Source organism: Indicator indicator, chromosome Z (assembly GCF_027791375.1).
Source record: "Indicator indicator isolate 239-I01 chromosome Z, UM_Iind_1.1, whole genome shotgun sequence".
Classification (NCBI taxonomy): domain Eukaryota; kingdom Metazoa; phylum Chordata; class Aves; order Piciformes; family Indicatoridae; genus Indicator; species Indicator indicator.
This window is the reverse complement of record NC_072053.1, coordinates 11,998,699-12,020,756: the sequence shown is the minus strand read 5'-3', so window position 1 is coordinate 12,020,756 and position 22,058 is coordinate 11,998,699. Positions and strand designations below refer to the sequence as shown.

At 41.6% G+C, this 22,058-nt stretch overlaps 1 protein-coding gene across 1 annotated transcript in view; it reads right to left on the bottom strand.

Moving 5' to 3' along the window:
• The window catches only part of LOXHD1 (lipoxygenase homology PLAT domains 1), a 169,460-nt gene that overhangs the window by 31,567 nt on the left and 115,835 nt on the right, over positions 1-22,058 (bottom strand). Inside the window, exons 31-34 of the mRNA XM_054397236.1 lie at positions 16,631-16,839; positions 11,921-12,106; positions 9,323-9,450; positions 3,088-3,205 (exon numbers count right to left, since the gene is read on the bottom strand). Of these exons, the coding sequence (XP_054253211.1) occupies positions 3,088-3,205; positions 9,323-9,450; positions 11,921-12,106; positions 16,631-16,839 (641 nt within the window). The remainder of the gene's footprint in view (positions 1-3,087; positions 3,206-9,322; positions 9,451-11,920; positions 12,107-16,630; positions 16,840-22,058) is intronic.

The window sequence follows — 22,058 nt, the reverse complement described above, 5'->3', positions numbered from 1 at the left end:
AGAACATCATTGATAATTCATGCACCTTAGTTGGTATTTATTCATTTCTATTCTGGTCAAGTAAAAGCAGTACAAATTATGACCAGACACAGTTTACAAAAAGACCAGAGAGAATTAAGAAGATCACTTATTGTTATTTTAATAGAACAAGAAAACTGAGAATATTCTGTAGATAAATGGAGCAACAAATGGTTAATTACGGAGTTGATGGCTTAATCTAGCTTCTCATTTCACTGTGCTAGTTAGCACTAACTGTGAACCATCTGTCTGAGAGTTTAGCACTACCCCCACAAGTATTTCATTATGCAGCTTTAATGTGCACTTTTGACAGAAATGGAAATGGGCTTAGATCACTTTTCATGTCACACCAGGATACATAAGTTTTCAAGGCTGGAATACAAATCAGAGAACACAAATTCTTCCTCTCCTTCTTCCAGAGCACTCCTATCCTTACTCTCTGCATGGGAATGCAAATGTCATGTTTACCTTTGTAGTGAATATGGGAAATGACACTAATAAATAAAGTTCTCGATGTATCACTGGAGATAGAAGATCCTTCACACTCTGCTTCTCTAAGAATAACAGAAACTATGTGTTATCCTGGTCTCAAAGAGTTGTGTGCAGAGTCAACTTGTTGCTTCTGTAGGTCTGTAAAAGTGCTATAGGCCCATTGAGGAGGTCTAGATGAGAGTCTGTTTTGCCAGTGTGGTGGTTGGAGCTCTGACTGGAGTTCAGGAGCTCGAATGATAACAAATTGAGATTCTTCCCCTGCCCCTCTCCCTTTTCTCCTGGCAAGGTGGAGAGAGAGGAAAGAGAAAAAAAAAAAAAAAAGGTAGGGGAGAGGGGAAGTAAATTTGTGAAAGAAATAGTCTGAAATCAGTTTGGAAGTAAAAGAAGTAAATTTTCTTTTTTTTTTTTTTTTTCCAAAAGGGGAGGGGAATATATATATATATGTGTGTGTGTATCTATCTATCTATCTATCTATCTATCTATCTATCTATCTATCTATCTATCTATCTATCTATCTATCTATCTCAGTAGCAGGGAGGGTTCACAGAGGTGAGGGATGAGGGTAAATGGGAAAATACACAACACCAAGCCTGGATGGCCTTGTATTCCCCTGGATGTGAGCGGATTCAGTTGGAAGGAAGTAGGCCACAGCCACGTGGTCAGTGCAGGAGGCAGCAGCAGCAGTGCTCTTCTGAGCGGATGAGGCAGGAAAAAGAGCGAGCAGCTGCCTGTCCACCCTTTTCATAGGCTTGCTGGACAGGAAGGGGAGTGGAATAGACCACTTTCGAGTCAGGGGACCCCCTTTCTTCCGGCAGGGGAGGAGCCATGTCTCCCCCGGATTAAGTTTCTTTTGTCCACCTGGGGGCTGGGTTCTTTCAGCCCCATCCAGGATGGGTGTAACCCGGCACAGCCAGCTTACCTGAGAAAGCCTGGCTTTGGGTGGGGCAGTCCAACATGCTCAGGTGTTGGAACAGCTGTACAGAGCTAGCGACAAGAAGGTGGGGAGATGCTACCTGCCACTGAAGATGTAACTGTCCCTTGCCTTTGAGCTATTGCTAATTCATGACTGCTGGATCTGGAATGTCTCTTAATGAATAAGCTTTATTTGATTCCATTTTCTATGAATATGATTTATAAAACTCAGGGAAACCTATTGTGCAGCTGGCAAAGAGAATTTGACCAAGATGACTGATTCAAATCAGAGATCATATTGAGTTATTCCTTAGGTGCAGAGAGAAAAAATGTGTGTCTATGGCATCTATCCAAAAGATATATGATGGAGGTCTAATGCTTTCAAAGGCTGAACAAGAGTTGCTGAGAAAAAAGAGGCAGCAATGCTCAAGTATAAATGTTACTGCACAACAGAAATACTTTTGAGCCCATGCTAACAGAGGTGAATAGAGGTGGGAAACTGGTGACCAGCTAGGACTACTGTTTAGAAACACATTGTTTGTGGGGTAAAGGAAGAACAGTTTCAGAGTATTTGGAATGGATAAAGGACCCATTATTCTTTCTGACCATTGGTTAAGCTATTGAGTCTTAAACTATTCTTGCTAAAAAAACTAAGATACAGAAATCCAGTGGGATGTCTACTCCAGAAAAAAACATGCTGGGTAAACACATCAATGATGTCTTTCTCCTTTAATGACATCTGATGATATTGAATCAACACGTCATTCCATCCATGGCTTAGAAATACAATTATAGAGACCCATAACGAACAAACTACATTTAGCTGCCCAAATTTAAGTGATCTTTACAAGATCTTTACAAACTGGTGGTTTGGTAGAGGACATTAGGGAAAGCCTTGTGCATTTGTGCAAGACAGTTCACAAGATAAAAAATACAGTTGCAAGAAGCAGTGGGAGCCATTTTGCATGCTGTGTTCAAAACGTAAGAAGAAAATGATACCTCATTTGTATGATCAAGAAAATAAATAAATCTGCTTGTGTGCTGGAATTAGAAGGGAAGGGAAGAAATAGGATGCTTTACCTGCAAGTATGAATTCTCCGGAAATGCCCTACCCAGCCCAGGCTCGCACTAGCTATCCCTACCTGGCAGTGGAGACTCTACTCTCATAGCAGAACAGGTGTCTGCAGGAGCTGAGGTTGCATCCCAGGAACCAGAAAATACTGCAAGTGCCCTGGGTAGCTAGCCAAGGCTCTTTTGCAGGGAGGGAGAGTGAAATCTAACAGCTGAGAGTGTGGTGAAACTTTACAGCACAGATTTTGCTGTCTTGTTTTTTACTCAATTTCTCCTGAAAAAAAAACAACAAACCAAACCAAACCAAACCCCCCACAAAACCCCAAACCCCCAAAATACCCAAACCACCCAAAACAAACAAAACCCCAACCCCCTCTCCCCCACCAAAACCCTAAACAACCCAAACAACAACATAAACCCTCCACAAAAAGCCCCAAACAAAACCCAACAAACAAACAAACCCATGAGAAAACAAATGGTGAGATCTAGAAAATTATTAAAACCAAGTCAGTCACAGCCTTTCTCCTCTTTCTTAAAGGCTGAGAGACTCTGACACAAGCAGCTTGGAGAAGACACACGATGTAAGTGCATTACCCTTTCCAGGAACCAGTGAGGGCGAGCCCCCTTCCCATCCGTCCGGATCCTCATCTTCCTGAGGGGTGCGATATCAGCTATCTCCATAATGAAACTATCTTCTTGGCCTCGCTCGAACCTGGAGGGATTGAAAGACCAAGGAGGCGTCATTGCTGTTTTAAAGTATTTTTGCCTCTTGATCCTCTGTCCATGCTGCAACTTGCACCTTGACAACAGACTCAAAGTTCATGAGTGTACTTTATTGGACTTAAGCTTTCCTGTACTGCAATCAACAGCTACTGTGTTTTTTGACAGGACACCTCAGTGCAGATCTGACAGGGATTCCTCCTCCCCTGGAAAATCAAGCCCATATGAGACACCTGGAATCATTCCAGGCAGCATACATTATCACTCCATTTGTAACCAGAACAATAGAGACTCACAGTCAGGTTTCTGCACATCACCTTCCTCCTGGCATCTGCCCACATGTCTACCCTTTATCCCTTCCCAGCTAGAAGGCAAAGCAATTTTGCTTAATCATCTTTTGCCAAGACATGGCACATAACTTTGCATGTGCTGTAGTGATAGACAGTTGCTGCAGCTCAGCTAAATACAGCAGCCCGATTGCAAGTCAGAGCCCAATGCCTAAGTTTAGTAAATGCAGACAAATTGTGTTAGGGAGCCAAAACTGATTGTCCCACACGCTTCTCCTGAATCTGAGGAACCTGTATTTGCAAACCATCTCTGTCTTTGGTAGGAACCAGGGTGTATTTGCATAACGTCGTATGGGAAGGTCTTATCCTGTGCTTGGCTGCTGTACAAAGGCACAAGGATGTGTAGGAACTGCTCATCCATAGCAATTGACAGCAGGAAAAAGGGAAAAATAACTAACATATGCTTCTTGAAGAAGATATTACACCAGCTAAGACCACAGCTACCTTACCTCTCTTTTAGTGTCAATGATGCTGGGAAAAAAGCCTTGCTCCAGTGAAAGTGCTGCCTCAGGCTCAATATTATTCTGTTTGAGCAAGTGTATTTTGTAGTTTTGCTCCCAAAATACTCTGGTAAACCTGCTGTGGGCTTGGAGATGGAAATCCAACCCTTGCAAAATAGAAAGGCAGCAAAATCTCCGGGGTCTACCAAGTACCACCGCGACCACTGTTGAGGTTCCTCCTTCATACATACTTCTTGTGAGTGAGTTGCCTGCATCTGCCGAGAGGTTTGGAGAGAAGTCTGCAAACTATAGGCACTACTGTAATATAGACAGTGCAAGCTCCTACAGTTGTGCAAACCCATTTCTTTACCAGCCTCTGCTCAGATTGCATCCTGCAGCATGAATGTCATTGCCCTCACACCATTATCTGAGCCTGCATAGCTGCAAATGTTAGCAACAGGGATTGGCTCCAAGGTCTTTGTTTTCATCCAGGCATTGCTTTCCCTGCACTCCCAGAGACATTTGGACAGGATGTTTTGGTCCCAATCCATTTCCAGTTGTTAAGGGTTATGTTTGCTCTTTTAGCAAACTCCCTCTTGTTGTTTGTCTTTCTGTGGTATCAGATACCAAGACAGACTGTCTCACTATGAGAAAGAGAATGTGCTTCTGTGCCTGGGGTGGATTGACTTCCACTTCTGTTTAAGAAAAAGGTGTGACTCTTCCAGTCTGAATTGTCCCATGATTCTGTGATCAGTTTTCATTATATTCGCTATGGCCTAAAAGAAGCCTCTCACTCTGACCCTTCCCAGGCTGAACAACTTTAAGATAGCCAGTTTGTTAGCAAAAGAAACCATGATTTACCCTCATTAACTCTTTACAGTTTATAAGGCGGATACTCATCTGCTGCTTCCAAAAAGTCATACTAGAGGGAAGTAAATGCTAAAGTGACAAACTGGTTGAACCAAGAGGCCTTTTCTATCCCTAATTTATACGAACATGAACATAAGCCTGCAAGAATTTGAGAAGAGAAGAAGCACTGAAACAAGCTGATTGCAGCTATTCTTTTCCAGGACACTGAAGAATTTATCTAAGGGATTTCATTAAGCTTTCCTACCCATGTCTGCACTTATAAATATTTCTGTTGCCCAGAGGCCTTGGCAATAACAGTAATGTAACTAGAATTGCCTTAAATCTGCAGTAGGTTAGACAGACGGTTTGTAAGGCACTAAGCCGCTGTGAGTCAGCTGGTGCTGGATGGGTCCAATAAAGGTGAAAGGTGTTTCACCATTTCATTGCAGTGGCTCTCAGCCACCCATTGCTGCTGGTGCAAAGGTCTGAGTGGATACAGAGGAGGCCACAAAGGTGATCAATAGGTAGGAGCACTTCCCCTATGAGAATAGGCTGAGAGAGGTGGGCGCAGGACAACCTCATGAGGTTCAACAAGACCAAGTGCAGGTTTCTGCATCTGGGTCGGAGCAATCCCAAGCATCAATATAGACTGGGCAGTGACTGGCTTGAGAGCAGCCCTGAAGAAAAGGGCTTGGGGGTGCTGGTGGACGAGAAGCTCAACACGAGCCAGCATCTGCACTTGCAGCCCAGAAAGCCAATCACATCCTGGGCTGTATCTGGCCTGCATAGCCAGCAGGTCAAGGGAGATGATTCTCTCCCTCTACTCCACTCTGGTGAGACCCCACCTGGAGTACTGCATCCAGTTCTGGAGCCCCTATTACAGGAAAGATATGGGTGTGCTGGAACGTGTCCAGAGAAGGGTGTTGAGGATGATCAGAGGGCTGGAGCACCTCTCATATGAGGACAGACTGAGAGAGCTGGGGCTATTCAGTCTGGAGAAGAGAAGGCTCTGAGAAGTCCTTATTGTGGCCTTCCAGTATCTGAAAGGGGCCTACAAGAAAGCTGGGGAGGGTGTCAGGTGTAGGACTAGGGGGAATGGAAAAAAACTAGAAATGGGTAGATTCAGATTGGATGTCAGGAAGAAGTTTTTCACCATAAGAGTGGTGAGACACTGGAGCAGGTTGCCCAGGGAGGTGGTAAAAGCCCCATTCCTGGAGGTTTTTAAGTCCAGGCTGGATGTGGTCCTGAGCAACCTGATCTAGTGTGAGGTATCCCTGCCCATGGCAGGGGGGTTGGAACCAGATGATCTTGAGGTCCCTTCCAACCCTAACAATTCTATGATTCAGTGTTCATCCTGGAGAAGAGAAAGTTCTAGGGAGACCTTATTGTGGCCTTTCAATACTTAAAAGGGGTGCATATGAAAGATGGGGAGGGATTTTATCAGGGAGTGTAGTAACATTAGTTAATGGTTTTAAAGCATAAGAGTGGAGATTTACATTAGATATATACAAGAAATTCTTTACTGTGAGAGTGGTGATACACTAGAATAGATTGCCCAGAGACATTGTGGATCATCTCTGGAAGTGTTCAAAGCCAGGTTGGAGGCTCTGAGCATCCTGGTCTAGTGGAAGGTGTCCCTACCCATGGCAGAGGTGTTGGAACTAGATGCTCTTTAAGGACCCTTCCAACCTAAACTGTTCTATGATTTCCACATGAAACAGGAGCCTGGGATGCCTGCATTGTTCATAGCTGGGAGTGGTGTGGAAACAGGCTGCTTGTGTGTTTGGGGATATGCATATCCTTTGCAGAGGTTGCTAATGAGATAACAAGAACTCTGTACAATTGGAGGTGTGATACAGAGCTCCTCCAGCTAGCAGAGATGTTCCAGTACATTCTCAAAGAATAGCACAGTATCCTAGTGATATTAATATCTGTATTTTACTTGTCATTCTTCTTTGTACAGCTTCAGTAAATGTTCAACACCTTTTGAAGATCTTCTACTGGCAGAAGACAAGCCAAGCAATTAATAACATGTGGCTCTCCTTTATTGCATTTTCATATCATTATACCAGAAATTATCCATCCCACCCATACAGACAAGTGTGTTGGGTTTTTGTGGGCCACACAGTTTAGGGATATCACTTCCCTGGATATGTGGAGCAAAACTACAATCCCTTTCTTGAGAGGCTGGACACATCCTGGTCCCTTTCAGAGATTTTTTGTTAGTCGTTGGTGAAGTCTTCTTTACTTTTAAGTACAGTCATGGTCCATTTTCCTACATACTAGAACTGAGTTGCACTTAAAATAATGGAAGACAGAGCAGTTTGAGAATGTCTAAGTTCTTGGAAGGGAGGTATCACCAATAGCTAGACATGCTGCTAAGCCAGGTGCATTGCCCCACACTTTGAATGTCTCCCTGTGATGGGGAGCAAGGACAAGAGCTATGGCTTTCTGCATGACTCGGCTGTGTTCCTCAAAGAGATTTTAGTCAGCGGCACCTCTGCTACATTTTTTTTTTCAGAGCAAACAAGGCTCATGCTTGTTACTAACTAAACACACAAAGGTTTCAAGCCTAGCTGAACACACTTGCCTAGACACCCACTCTGCTATGACAGCTTCAAGTAAAACATCCCCTGAGCAAACACCTCTATGCAGGGAGTCTTATCTTCAATTATCCGGCCCACATATAATACTCAAAGCTGTGATAGAGCAACTGCATCACCAGGAACCTGGGGGAAGAGTCCAGCATTACCTCAGCAAGCTGAGTTTCATCCCTCCTGACACCTCATAAATGCTTTGCTGAATAAAATCAGAGGTAGACAGTTATTTAAATTTAAGCCTGATGAAGCCTTTATGCAAAAGATAGTTAATGCCTTATTCTTTCTTGAGCATGCCAAAACTTTCTGTATTGAGGGAGCTGCTAGAAAGGAAAGCCTTAGAAAATGGATTGGTGGCATGTGTGGGTTTTTTGTCTTACAGAAGTGCTGGTGTCAGACTAGGGTTGCAGTGTGGATTAGCTGTTTCTGTTGAAGAAAACATAGATTTCAGCTTTTAGCAATATCAAAGCAAGCAGTGCAGCACTCTGCGCATCCCACAGCCCCTTTCCATCTCTGCACTGCAATGTCACATCTGGGCAGACAGACATCATCATGTGTCCCTTTTGTGCCAGCTGCAGACCAGCCATCCTTGGTTCCAAAACCTCATTGTTACATCAGCATGGCACAGAGCCTAAGCTAAGAAGCCAATTTCTCAGCAGTACCCTCAGCTTACTAACGCAGGCCCTGGAATCACCCTCATGTAGGCTTCTGGATCAAGCTGTCTCATATCTGGCCTGCTCGTATCTGGTCAGCAGACAGAAGAGAGACAGCATCTTTGTAAAATCATAGAATTGGGTTGGGTTGGAAGATATCTTACAGATCATGTAGTTTGAACCCCTCTGCCATAGGCAGGGAAACCTTCCATTAGACCAGGCTGCCCAAAGCCTCAGCCAGTTTGGCCTTGAATACTTCCAAGGATGGTATCTGTTATAATGTCTCACCACACTCATCATGAAAAATTTCTTTCTTATACTAATCTAAATCTCCCCTCATTCAGTTAAAAACACTTACTATTTTCCTACCACAACAGGCTGTGTTAAAAAGACTGTTCCCATCTTTCTTATAGGCCTCCTGTAAGTATAAAAAGGCCAATATAAGGTGTCCAGAAGCCTCATCTTCTCCAGGGTGAGCAAGTCCAATTCTCTCAGCCTGTCTTCATAGTGAAGACACGCCAGCTCTCTGGCCATTTTTGTGGGCCTCCTCCAGGGCACAAAAGGTTCATGTCTTTCTTACGTTGAGAGAGCCAGAGGTGAACAGAATACTGCAACAGAGGTCTGTCCAGATCTGAGTAGAGGTGAAGAATCATGCCCTTTGATTTGCTTTAGATGAAGCTCAGGAAGCAATTGGCATACTGGCTCATGTTCTGCTTTTCATACTGCAATCCATCTTTATACACCAAATCATCTTCCCATCACAGGCAATTCCCAAGGCAGGTGTATGTTTGTTGGTTTGTCTTTCTTTCATTACGAAGTTATTAATTTATTCCCATTGAAAAATGTTTAAACTAAATTTATCAGTTTTCCACAAAAGATAGGTTTTGTACCTGTAGTTTTATGCGATGTCCACAGATCCTCTTGGAGCCATTGCAGTAATTCACAATCCATACTTTTCTATACAATGCTTATCTCTAAAGCCACTGAGGAACAGGTTAAATGAAACTTCTACAAATGGCAAAGAATAGATTCCCTGGCTACATGGTGCTCTCCTTTCTTATGCTTTGCTAAATACTTTCCAATAACACTTAAAAGGGGCCCACTTCTGAGTCTATAAAGTCAATAGGAATGCTCAGTGGGAGCATGCTCAAAGCCCCAAGTGCTTCTTGAAGCTTGAATCTGTTATCACTCCACTTCTAAACAACAAAAGTTACACAGAGTACCTGTCTCCATTTTTTTCCAGATGCATCTCCTCAGTGTTCCCATTGGATCCAAAGACTGTCATGAAAATACTGGCATCAGTACCACCACTTTCAATGTCTCCAGTCACAACTGTGACTTCGTAGAGAACCTGTTGAGGATTTGAAACAATGAGAAGGTCTTATATGAGCAGCTGTCCTTAATGCATGCAAAAACCTGTTCAAAAGACTAGACAAAGCTTTACAGGAGATCTGCTTTTTCTTTTTTTTTTTTTTTTTTGCCAGAAATGATTACACCACAGCTTGTTGGTTCTCAGAGGCAAGGTTAGAGATTGAAACTTGCTACAGAACCATCCTGTTTTCATGGTCTGTGAGTTTTTCTGCAGATTTTCTCAGTTCACATAGACTCAGAGACTGAGACAAATTCATTTTGAGAATGATATACTTAGGGAGCAATTAAGACTTCTGAACCACAGGAATCACAACCCTCATGTCAATGAGTGGGTCTCCAACCCCCTACTACTGTTGTCTCCTCCTGGCCACCTCCCAGTGCTCCAGGCCCCTGTACTGCACCAAATTTTTGCCATTTTAAAAACACAGTTCCTGAGGGTCCAATTGTTTCTTTTCCTTAACTGTGAAATGCATTCTGTGTCTATCTGAGAAACATTTAGTCCAACACAGTTAATGGTTTTTAAGCCTATACATCCAAACTCTCTCTGCAGCAGAAAAATGTAGGTATCCTGTTTCCCAGTGGGAAGCACACTACTGCATCTAACTCAGTGCTCCCACATCTCAGAGTAAAGGTATGCCAAACTGTGAAAAGGTGTTTTGCATCATTTTCACCTTATCAGCTTAACTTTGCTGGCATATGAATAATAGGATTCAGAATAAAATGTTTCAAGAGTGTGTAAGTCCTAGTGGCTGTCAGTGGCTTTAAGACTTTTAGGCTAATTAGATGTTTTCAAGATCACATCTATAGTAAGAAGCCCTCAGGATTTAAGAGGTGTAAAAGTATAAGTAAACAGCCCCAACAAAACATAATTCAAGAAGAAAAGCTCTTTTACCAATGCATTATAATGACTTTGGTGGACATTGACTATGGTGAACATTTTGCTCTGTATGGGAAGGCAAATATACAATTTACAGCACAAGGGGGATATCAAGTCGAGAGGAAAGTTAAACTGAAATAGGTAGGTATGGCTTTGCAGGAATCAAACAAAAGCACAACAAAAAAGAATTAACTTTGCAAGAGATATTAAACATATTAGTCTTCTTTGAACTCTAAAGAAAAAAAAATAAACTCAGGTTTTAACTACAGCTATTTATGAGTCCCAAATTCCCTCAACTAGGAAACTGATTAGAAAGTCAAATACACACTTCTGATTTCATGTCTCAAGCATCTCTTCTGATTTCTTTCAAACCTTTCAGCAGGTTTCTGGACACATCATAGGAAAAAAATGTAGTTAGATGTGTCTATATTTGGCATACTTATGAAATTAAATATTCAGGATTGGGGTTTTAAAAGAAGACTGAACATAAGTTTTCATTAACATCTACTTCAATCTACAGGCAAGCCATCAGCTCACAGATAGGAGTTTGGAAACCTCATCTAGGGGGTTATACAAGTGATGGGAAATGTTTAAGAGAGTAAGTTTTAACTCAGTTTAAGAGAAGTTTTCTTTCCTTCTTAGGTCAATTCTACCAGTGAAACCTGTGCTGAGTTTTTTTAATCCTTCACATACTGAAGGATTTCAGATATTGAAAATGTTATCATGTTTTCATGTGTTTGGGGAACAGGAAATATTTCAGGAGAATGTCTTTATCTTGAGAATAAAGAGCTGCATAAAGCAAAAGTAACATGCTATGAAAATGTAACCTCATTGTAAATAGAAACACATTTATAGATATTTTAAATTGCCACACCAGTATTAAACACAGTGTTACTGTCCCAGTCACCCAGGCTGCTATTCCCCATTTGTAGCTGGTTGAAATATGGCGTAACATAGATTACTACAAATTTCATATATATGGATGAAAAGACTACATAAGTTTTATTTTGTTCCTCGTTCATCTTTAATCAGTCATTTATTTCAAAGATCAAGCAGATAAATAGCTACATGTGTCAACAATTTCCAATTATTACTTTTCAACTGAATTTAGTTTCTCTATCCTGTATTAGAAACCCTGAGGTATAGTCACTCTAGGCAGAGGTTAAAACATACCTCCACTACTCTAATTTGATTACAAGTATCTCCTCAAAGATAGTATGATAGACTTAGTTTATACCAAGATGTTAATATTGCAGCTACCCCAATCTATAGGTACCAGGTGTGGTGACAAAACGAAGACATGCTGCTGAACTGTGTCCTACCTGCTCTGTCCTTCTGCCTATACCATGGCTGCATCTGCCTATACCATACCAGCATTATAAAACAGTCCTCACAGTGCTAGTGAGGCTAGGCCATTTCTAAAGATTTTGCTAAAGCAACGACAAAGAAACCCTCTGTGAACAAACGTCTAAAACCATATGCAGAAATCAAAGCATGAGAAAAGCTGACACACAACTAATATCAGTACAGGCCTATGCAACAGCTAAAGATACAAGATGAGCCTAGAGCCTACCTTGAGACCCACATTAACACAGTCTGCATCCAGGATGTTGAGGATTCGTGAGGTGAGACCATCCCCTTTGTCTCTGGCCAGCCAGCACTTACAGACAAAGTTATACATGACACCTTTTGTTGGCACGATGATGTTGAGCTCTTCCAGCATCCAGCAGCTCTCAGGGGTAGCACCATCATGCCCCACCTGTGAGAGTCAGTGAGAATACAGCTGCTAGTCAAGGGGGGTTTCTCTGGATACCATCACTGGGTGTTTTAACCAGTGTTGAAGGACTAAGACTGTTGACCACATACAGTCAACCCAAACCCACTTCCACAGTGGAATGGAGGAAGCTGGGAAGTAATTTGTATCATCGCTGCCCAACAGACAAGACATTAATGTACATGGTAACTGATGTGGGCAAGTAAGATCAGGTCATCTGCTACAGAGCATGAAGGAAGTCAGTCTCCATCTTAAAGTAAGCACGAAGGAGCATAACATAGGCAAAGTACACTGATCTGCATGAAAATACATCCACTCTTGCTACCATATCTCTGCTCCAATGACCTCTACATGCTAGTTTGTTGATCTCTGCAGACACATTTCACTGTCTTTTCAGCTCTTTCCAATGCTGTAGCAATGCTTAGAAGTGACTGTTCAAAGCTTCATAGTCAAGATGAAAGACACAGCTAGGCAAACACCCACATGCATTATTCAAGTACTTTTTCCCTCACAAAACCACATCTAAGTCAAATTTATATATCAGGCTGTCTCTCTGCTTCCCATATCCTTAAACTGCAAAAACTGCATATTTGTATAGGAGCCAAGAGAGAGCTTTCATCTGTAGCTGGTTGATTTTATGAACCACCTTCTCCAAGCCCAAGGATGGTCCAGAGCAAGGAGTCACACAAAAATGGCAGGAAGCATACATGGATCAACAAAGGACTCCTGACAAGACTTAAATGGAAAAAGGAAGAATACTAGAAGTGGCAGTAGAGACAGAGGAGCTGGAGAAATATAGAGATGCTGCTCAGAGTGTGCAGGGAGGAAGTTAGGAAAGCCAAAGTCCAACTGAATCTGTCTGGTGAGGGTCATGAAGAGCAATAATCAATGCTCCTACATGTATATCAACAGCAAAAACATGATGATGGTGCAGACTTCTCCAACAAACTGCATGTATCCCTCTTAAAGAACGTGGGCAATTCATCCTGGGGCAGACTTACAAGCAAAATTCAGTATTGCAGCTGTTGTGCAAAACTCAGTCAGGGAGTCATTCTAATGAGCTATCTGTACATAAAAGGTTGAATAAAAGAGCTATCTACAGTTCATTATTTTCAGAGCAAGTGTCGTTTGCATCTTTATTAGGAAAATTATTAGGTCCTTAGCTCTCTCTTTTATTTATTTATTAAAAAAAACCCCAAACCCAAAAATTTATTAGAATATTTAGAGTTGCTCAGAAAATATTTGTTAATAACGGATACATCTAGAGTGATTTATCTCTGATGTCTTCTTCCCCCCCATAAAACAAGTGATCTTTTTTCTGTGTCTAAGCCATTGCTGCTATTAAGAGTATTATTCCTATAATAATGTCTGTGCAGCTGCAAGAAATTACAGTTAACCACTAGGGAAATTCGTCTGCAATGGATGCATTAATTCTTAGATTCCTGGGGTGTGAGGTGAATGAGAATATAACACTTGCCTTCCCATTCTGTCTCTGACATCTTGGCTACCCTTCTCCAAACCCAAAGTCCCTCTGAGAGTCTGCACAGAGCCTCTGGAGACCTGTTGCAGAATAGCATGGATGAGGAGTTGGGAAAAGTTCAGGGCAATGGCTCTGAAGCAGCCAGAGGGAAAATTCTAATAAGACTATTAAAGTCTCCTGGTCTTTTGGGATCATTAAAGCCTCATCCTAAAACTTCATTCCAAGACACTGCTAGTGAAGTACCAGATTTTCACAGCAAACTTTAACTCCTTTGGAATCAGTCATGGGCTGGAAGAAAGCATTCTGTATATCCAGCTACCTTGGACAGCCCGCACACAAGAAGGTTTCTAAGGGCCTGAAAAGCAATGTTGTAAAATCTGGGATAAATTCATCCAGTGTTGAATCTTCCTTATGTTTGGGTGTTTAGAGCAAAGCACCAGGATTTCTCTTTCAGTTCCAAGCAAACCTTTAGTCCCATCAATACAGTGAATGATCTAAAGCCATGACCATGCCAGCAGTGTGGCCCAGACATATACCAGTATCACAAGTTTTTGGGGTGAGACGTTTGAACTAAATTAGAATGATAGAATTTTAAAGGCAGATAGATCTTTGGGCTGTTTGAAAACCTTTATAACTCATTCATACTGTCCTTCAGGGACTGTTGGGTACTTCACAACACCAAGACCAAGACAGATGATTTGCACCAAGGAGCTCACAGTCACATAGAAGCTAAATGCGACCAGACAACAAAAATGGGAGACAATTTGAGTCCCAGATAAAAGGAAAAGATGGAATTTTCTACTTCTTCTGGAAGGTGCAGAGAATACTGGAGAGATCTAAGAACTTGCAACACCATCTGTCCTTGCCTTTACTCATGTTGTCATGATGAAGAAAGGCTCCAAACCAGAAGTGGTTTAGAATGTAAGCGTAGGACTTTTCTGGACATATCTGTGTGTCCTTCTCATTAGGAGAAGGAATATTAAAACTTTTTTTTAGGAATACAGTATAAAGTACCTATACCAAATAATTTGTATTCTTTATTTTTATTTCAATGTGTCTATTAAAGTGCACCAGTAATAAATACTATACCTGCAGGCTTACAGGACAGGTATAAATGTTTTCCTTTCAAATTACTTCATGTTTCACAGTTTCTGCTTTCACTAGAGTATATTTGCAGCAGGAGAATAATACCAAACTAGAAGTGGCATCACATTGCAAATCTTAGAATTCTACTAGAACCTGCAGTGTGCTTCCTGGGTTATGTAGAGGGTTTCTGAGAACTTAATCCCTATGCTATGCTATTCACATAGTAACTCATATTCAGAACTTCTTGCCTTCTTCCAGAAGCAGTCAAATGACAAATCTGGGAACAAACTGTTCCACATTTTTCCCAAGCAGATAACTAGCAATTTTATGCAATGTCCCTGAACACTGCAATTTTCTACAGGGAAAATATGGACTGATTCCATGGAAACTATGGCAGACTGGCACATCAATGTCATTGCTGGGACACGGATCAAGAAGAAGAGACCTTTCAGGCTAAGAGCACTTCATGAAGGAAGCCAGAATGCTAAGAGCAGTTGGCTCCTCCAGCCACGAGCTCAGGGGTTACAAACTAAAATGGAAAAATGAGCAAGAGTTGAGGAAGCAGTCTGGTGATATCACTGATGACAGGGGTGACAGACTGCAGAAGAACATTATCTAGCTTGAAAGCTGTATGTTCTTTTTCTAACTCTCTGCATTTCATTTGCAATCTTTCCCATTTGCAAGCCTTTTCAAATTATTTCTTTTCCTTGTTCTAAGTGTTTTCTTCTCTTTTCTCCTATTCTCTTCCCATTCCCTACCTGTCTCACTGTTTCTTTTCCAGACCCTTTTTGTTTTTCTTCAGTCTTTTCTTTCTGCCTCTTTGACATGGAGGGTTTTTCCCTCCGTCTATATCCTAGCCCATGACTGTTTCCATATGCACTCAGTGTGGAAGAGAAGGATTTATGCACTTCCGTCACTTTCAAATTTTGACCTAGAGATGTTCTAGATAGGGAGTGCCACTAAAAATAACCAGCCACTTGGAGTGCATTAAGTAAATGGCTTGATAATAAACTCAGATCCAGCAGGGGGACTTCTCAAGGTGCCAGAATCTGTTGCCTGAGTGAAAGCTAATGGGAGTGCTTCAGTTTCTCAGCTGCTACAGTGGCACATACAATTGCAAAGATTTTAAAAATTAATTAGGATTTCTCTCTTTATGTTTCTTTAACTCATTGCTCTGAATACACAAGCATGCACACCCACAGGTAGGTTTACTGCAATGCAGAGCATGGGGCAAAATTAAAATTCATTAGTCTTTTGAATTCTTCAGATGTGGTGGTTTCAACTCTTGGGGGGTGGAGAAGGCTTTCAAGAGATGGAACTGCCATGTGAAACAAGAATGATGTGCACAAACACACTGAAGATTCATGTGAAGTTTAAGCTCAATGATGGAAAGTATATGAAAATCCTGTCTACTTGAACTACAGAAAAAAAAATAATAATAAAAAGAAAAGCTCCTGTAGTGAAATATATTTGTCTATGTTACTTATGAATTATAATTAATTTTCTTCTCTAAGCCTGGGTCCTCCAAACTGTAAAAAATAATGTTCATGTTTAGCTAGAAAATTATACAAGATTTGTTTCTCAATGAAGGCACAATTTATGAAATTCAGCTGGAAGCATTGTAAAACTCAACTAGGAAAAAGACTAGGAAAAAGAGAGAGGACTGGAAAACATTGCTGCATCTATCATCAACAGGGCTTGACTAAGCAAAAACAGTGACAGATATGGGACAAAACTGAGACAGGTTAAAACCTCTTTATAATTCTGCCTCCCAAAGATCTTGTTTTTGTGAGATGTAAAGCATACTAATTTTCAACTTCAAACACATGTTTACATTCTCTTTAGAACCAAGTGCCTTCACTGTTAAAAGCAGCAGGAACATGTGCTTTCTTTCACCACATATTTCACAGGACTCTAGTACTTGTGTTGCATTCACAAAGTACCTCCACTTTTTTGATCTCCCCAACGTCTAGACCCCAAACAGAGAATTTCTCTACGGAGCCGTCTGCAAACTCATCCTTTTCTTCCGGGAGATCCAGCCACAGCCGCTCCGTCTGCACTTTCTGAGGACCCATGATGATGATGTAAACTCGGCTGTCGGTGCTGGAGTCGTATTCTGTGCCCGTGGTGACAGTGATGTGGTATGGGATCACTGCAACAGAGGTTTAGTCGTCAGAAAAACCACATTCATACACAGTTACACGAGACTTCAGAAAACCAGGGATTCATCCCATCAGATGGAGGGAGCAGTTGTGCATGCCAAATACGTTCACATCTCATTGAGCTACTTCAGAGAAGGGATAGCATCATGGTGCATTTGGTTAAAAATGTGCATCAGAGACTACTTTCCCATACACACTTGGGACTGAATTCTATAAGGGTTCATTTCCCCAGACAACCATATTGGCTGGAAGGAGGTTATAAGTTCAGGTTTCTTCCTAACAGGCGACAGAACAGCAGAGGGCTTATATATACCAAGAGAACTTCCAGAAGATGAGACTGAGCACCTAAATCATGAACAGGCTATTAGACCAAAGTGATCTGATGCTCGCTGTTCAATAAAGACAAATAAATCTAGCTGAATCCACCAGTGACTGAATATCCCACTACAATTGCAAATGTTTTCTTTTGTGCTTCATTCTAGGATTTTTGTGATCTGCAGGGCAGCTTAGGGTTTTAGCACCCCTTTGCAAATCTGGTCAAATTACAAATAATCCTTGTACTAAAGGTAGGTTGCTCAGTAATTTTTTTTACATTGGGTAATAATGTTGTGCAAGGGAAAATCCTTCAGGCCAAGCCTTGAGCCTTAGCAGGTTTTTCTGTGGTTTCCAGAAATTTCAGTTCAGCTGTTAAAAGGAAGTGCCAGACTGCTTTTAAAGTGCTTTCCAACAGTTTGTTTGGGTAAAATGGGTGGGGTAGTGCAAAATTAGACCTTGAACACTCATTTGATTTCTCAGAACATTTGTACAGGGCTGTTCAAATAATTCTGACAATACTTGGAGCTCTGAAACTTGCCTTTTCACAGATTCAAAACTCAGCCTGACTTCATCATCACTTTTTTCAATTTAAAATGAAAAAAAGAAGAAAAAGAAAGAAGGTTTATAAACCTTTATAAAAAGATTGGTTAGCTTTCAAATCACCTGAGATTGACACTTAATTTTGCTTTGTGATGGCTAACGACATTTTTGGGATGGGGGTTGTATTAGATTCTCACATCAACTCTGAATATATGTGTAATACCAGGGAAGACACGAATTCCTGATGACCAGATCTGTTCTTACCTCTGGTCAGATCAGAACCTGAAGAGGTTCATTCAGCCCCAGTCTGAGGATTTTGTATACCAAAACAAAACAAATTGATGATCAGCAAGAATTTATTCTCCCATTTACAGTATTGTTTGCATTTCAGTGTGCACATCAGGATAATTATATGCAATGCATTCTTCACAAAATAGTCCCTGGAGCTGCAGGCATTAGGGGGAGAAAGGGTTTAGCCTTAGGCAAGACAGATTTTACTGGAATATATTGAGGAATCATGTTTAGAATAGCTCCAGACTCATCTTTTAAATGAAACATATTTTGAATAGGGATAAAATTTTATTTTATACAGGTTTTGCCCTGTTTCCATATGACAAAATAAGTTCACAGAATTACTGGCATTTCCACATTTCAAGCCAAAGTACTTGAAACTCTTAGATAAAAAACAAGAACTGTGAGAAATGTTTATAATTTCTCACTTTAAATAATGGATACAGAGACATAGAGACAGCAGGAAACACTGATGTTCTTTCCTTTAAAAACTAGAAAAGTGGTCCTTTAATTTACTTATCTCCCTTCTCCATTGTCTCCCTCTTTCACTTGAACTCCATAGCTCTAATTCTTTGAACATGGGAAAACACAAAATATGAAGTGCATGGCCACAGCAAGACACCAGCCTATTTCCCTTTGCTCCCTGCTTCCTTGAGTCTCTGTCCAGACTTCAAGCTGTCTGAGGGCTCATGTCCCTCTCAAAGTGGGTTGGGTTTCATTAAGGATGTAGACCACACCATCTCCAGTGCTGCCTTTCAGCAAGGAGCAGGGTTCCCAGTTTAGACCCAAGCAAGTTCCCAGTCAACAGAACCTTTCCCTGCTCTCCATTTTCACAGTACCTCCTGCCCCTCAAAGGTGTTCACCATCTTGAGCATGACAGAGTCAGAACTGGGCTGCTCAAAATAATCCTTCCTTTCCCACACAACTCCCAGTATCACTTTCCCTAATCAACTAATGAACACTTGGCTTTTTAACCAGATCAAGAGGTCGGCTGTCTGGCTCAGAAGTCCATCTTATCTGACATTCCTTCAAGATGCAGCTTCCTTAATGAGGACATATCACTGCAACAGAGATAGTGGTGATGACAAACTCCAGGATTCAGTGAAGACCACCCTGGCACAATGGGGATGATGGAAACTATCCTAACTCTGTTGAAGAGGGGTTCTCATGGGAGATGATGATGTTTTACCCATTATTTGTGAAACTACATGGAATGCCAACATGACAGATGTTATCCATTGTCTCACCACAGAAGTAGTATCAGAAGGAACATGGGAATCCCTTGTTCTTCATTTGAGTACAATATGGGATTACAAAAGAAGTGTTGTCCCAAGACACAGGGTTTGCAGATCAGGTTAAGAAATATGAAGCATTGTGTCTGCTTCACAACTCAAAGAACCCTGTCAGTTTTAGTCCCACTTGTGTCCTGAAAGGTGCTGAAGGTTAACACTGTGATGCTTGTCTCCCAGGATTTGAAGGACAGTGCTGTGAAACGTGAGTCCCATGTGACGTCTCCTTGTATTCCCAAGGACAGATTGATTAATATGAACGATATTTGTACCTAGAATATTTGGTGTTCACAAATCTATGGGTGAGTCCTGAAGGACTTTGATTTGTTAGTTACTCTTAAGAAGCTATCAATTAAAAACCCCTCAGAAATCTCAAAGATAGCATCTAATTTCATGATGCACCTGGGGGTCCTAGTTGACCTTGGGGTTTGGTTGACCTTGGGAAGGTTGACCATGAGCCAGCAATGTGGGTCTCATTAGCTTGAAGAACAGGAGACTGAGGGGTGACCTCATTAATATGTAACGTAAAGAGTGAGTTCCAAGAGGATGGAGCCAGTCGGCATTTGGCATCTTCTCAGTGATGCCCAATGACAGGACAAGGGGCAATGGGTGGAAGTTGAGGCATAGGAAGTTCCATGGAAACAGGAGGAAGAATTATTTCACTGTGAGGGTGGCAAAATACTGGAACAGGCTGTCCATGGGGGTTGTGGAGTCTCCCTCTCTGGACACATTCAAGACCCGCCTGGATGATTTCCTGTGCGATCTGGTATAGGTGATCCTGCTCCAGCAGGGGTGGGTTGGACTCGATGATCCCTTCCAGCCCCTAACATTCTGCGATTCTGTGACATGCAACCCAGCTATAGCATCACACCAGGCTACTGGGCATCAGCTGAGCTGCAGTAACCATTTGTCTGAGTTCTTTTGGATCATGTCATTTAAAGCTATTTTAAACTCCTAAGATAAATTACATCATTTTACACCTCGCTTATCATGGTATTTTAAGGTAATTTTAATTATTTTGCACTTGTGAACTAAGAGCACATACAAAGACAGTACCTCTGACTCTGCTGCTGCCTTACAACACATCCCCCCGAAATCTTGAACTAAAGCTAAAAGACCCCATGCAGGATGACAACGAACTGTAGGTAAAATTTAAATGAAAAATCATTGTCCCAGAACATGGAGGTGATTAACTAAAAGGTACATAAACACAGAGGAAAAAAAAAAGCCTGTGTAGTAATGAAGTTATAAGGAAGTATAAATGAACTGAGAAATTTTTCTGCTAAGGTTAACTTCTGTGGATGGATGTTGATCTTCCAGGCTTCCATTTACAGCACAAATTTCCCACTTCTTGCTAGAGGCAGCCAAGCAAGACTAGCTTCCCTGCATGAAAGCTGGCTTTTGTAGACAGTCCACTGTATTTCACATTTTGTGACTTGTAATACAATGTTACAGGGTGCTCCAAACCCCCTTTCCCTGCCTCCATCAGCAGAGGTTGGAATGGGGGAAGACGAAGGCGTGAAATTGCCTTCCAAGGCACGAGATTGCCTTTCCCTCCCCCTAGGGACAGGTAAAAGATACCCATTCTCCCCGCTGGGGTGGAGGTCCCTCACAGGTATTTAGTCATGTGGGGAGCCTGCTGGGATTTGGAACTGTGTTAGTGGAGTACTTTGTGACCAGTACATATTGGCCCTGGACACATTGTCTAGAAAAGTCTTAAATAGAGTGAGCAGAAAGCGGTCAGGGCTCTTTCATTTTTTTGCCCAGACATGCCTGCTGCTGGAGAGAGACCTAGGGACCACCTTCCAGTTCCTGCTCTGTCCTCATGAGTAAAACCACCATTCCCATGCTTTCCCTAAAGGCTCTGGCTTGCCTCTGATTTATAAGTGGGGTGAAGCTATTTGTGTCTTAGCCTTTTCCATTTCCTGAATTCTCTAAATTGTACTGAAGTTGCCCATAAGCATCCTGGCAGAATTCATGACCGAATAGAACCTGTAAATAAGTTCAATCAGTTTGGTACATAATTTAGGGGTGGGATTTTTGGGAAAAATGAAGGTAACTATACTTTATAATTCCTGCCTCATTGATTTAATCCCAATTAAATCATACAGAAACATATTTTGTCTTTTATATTCAGTCTTGCCTTGTTTCAGGAACCTGAGCCTAAAGATCAGTCTCTACACTAGAGCCACCTACTGCTTCCATCAGTCATTTGAGCAGAAAACACAGTCCAGAGTTCATGGCCTCCTTGTCTTTCAGCAACATTGCTTGCAAAACCTCCTTCTCTGTCCAGTTATAAGACAGACCACCTTCTAGAAAAAGAAGATACCTGAGCACTCAGGCAAAGCTTGTTTTCCAAGAGCTGAGAAACTTATCTGTGCTTTTACTCAGCTCTACGAATCCTATGCCCCTCCCAACACAACAGCTGCTGTGATGCAGCTACATGTTGTAAGGAATAAACCTGATGGGTTCTAAAATACATCACATTTAAATTCATATTAAATAAAGATCCTTAGTGATGTGGCACTACTAGCCTGATCATGAAAAGGACAGATGGCTTAAATGTGGCAAGTAAGGTCTCAAGAAATTCAAAGCTGCCTTTGGTAATTCAGCTCTAATATGCTACATGAAATATCTTGAGCAGATCAAAGAAACATAGGAGGACAAAACCAGCTGATATCAGCAGCAAGAGCTACTTTAAGGAATCACATGGAAGTGAGCTTCTGATAGTCCAAGGAAGGCTCTTTTGGTGATAATGTGTGACTTGCCTACCA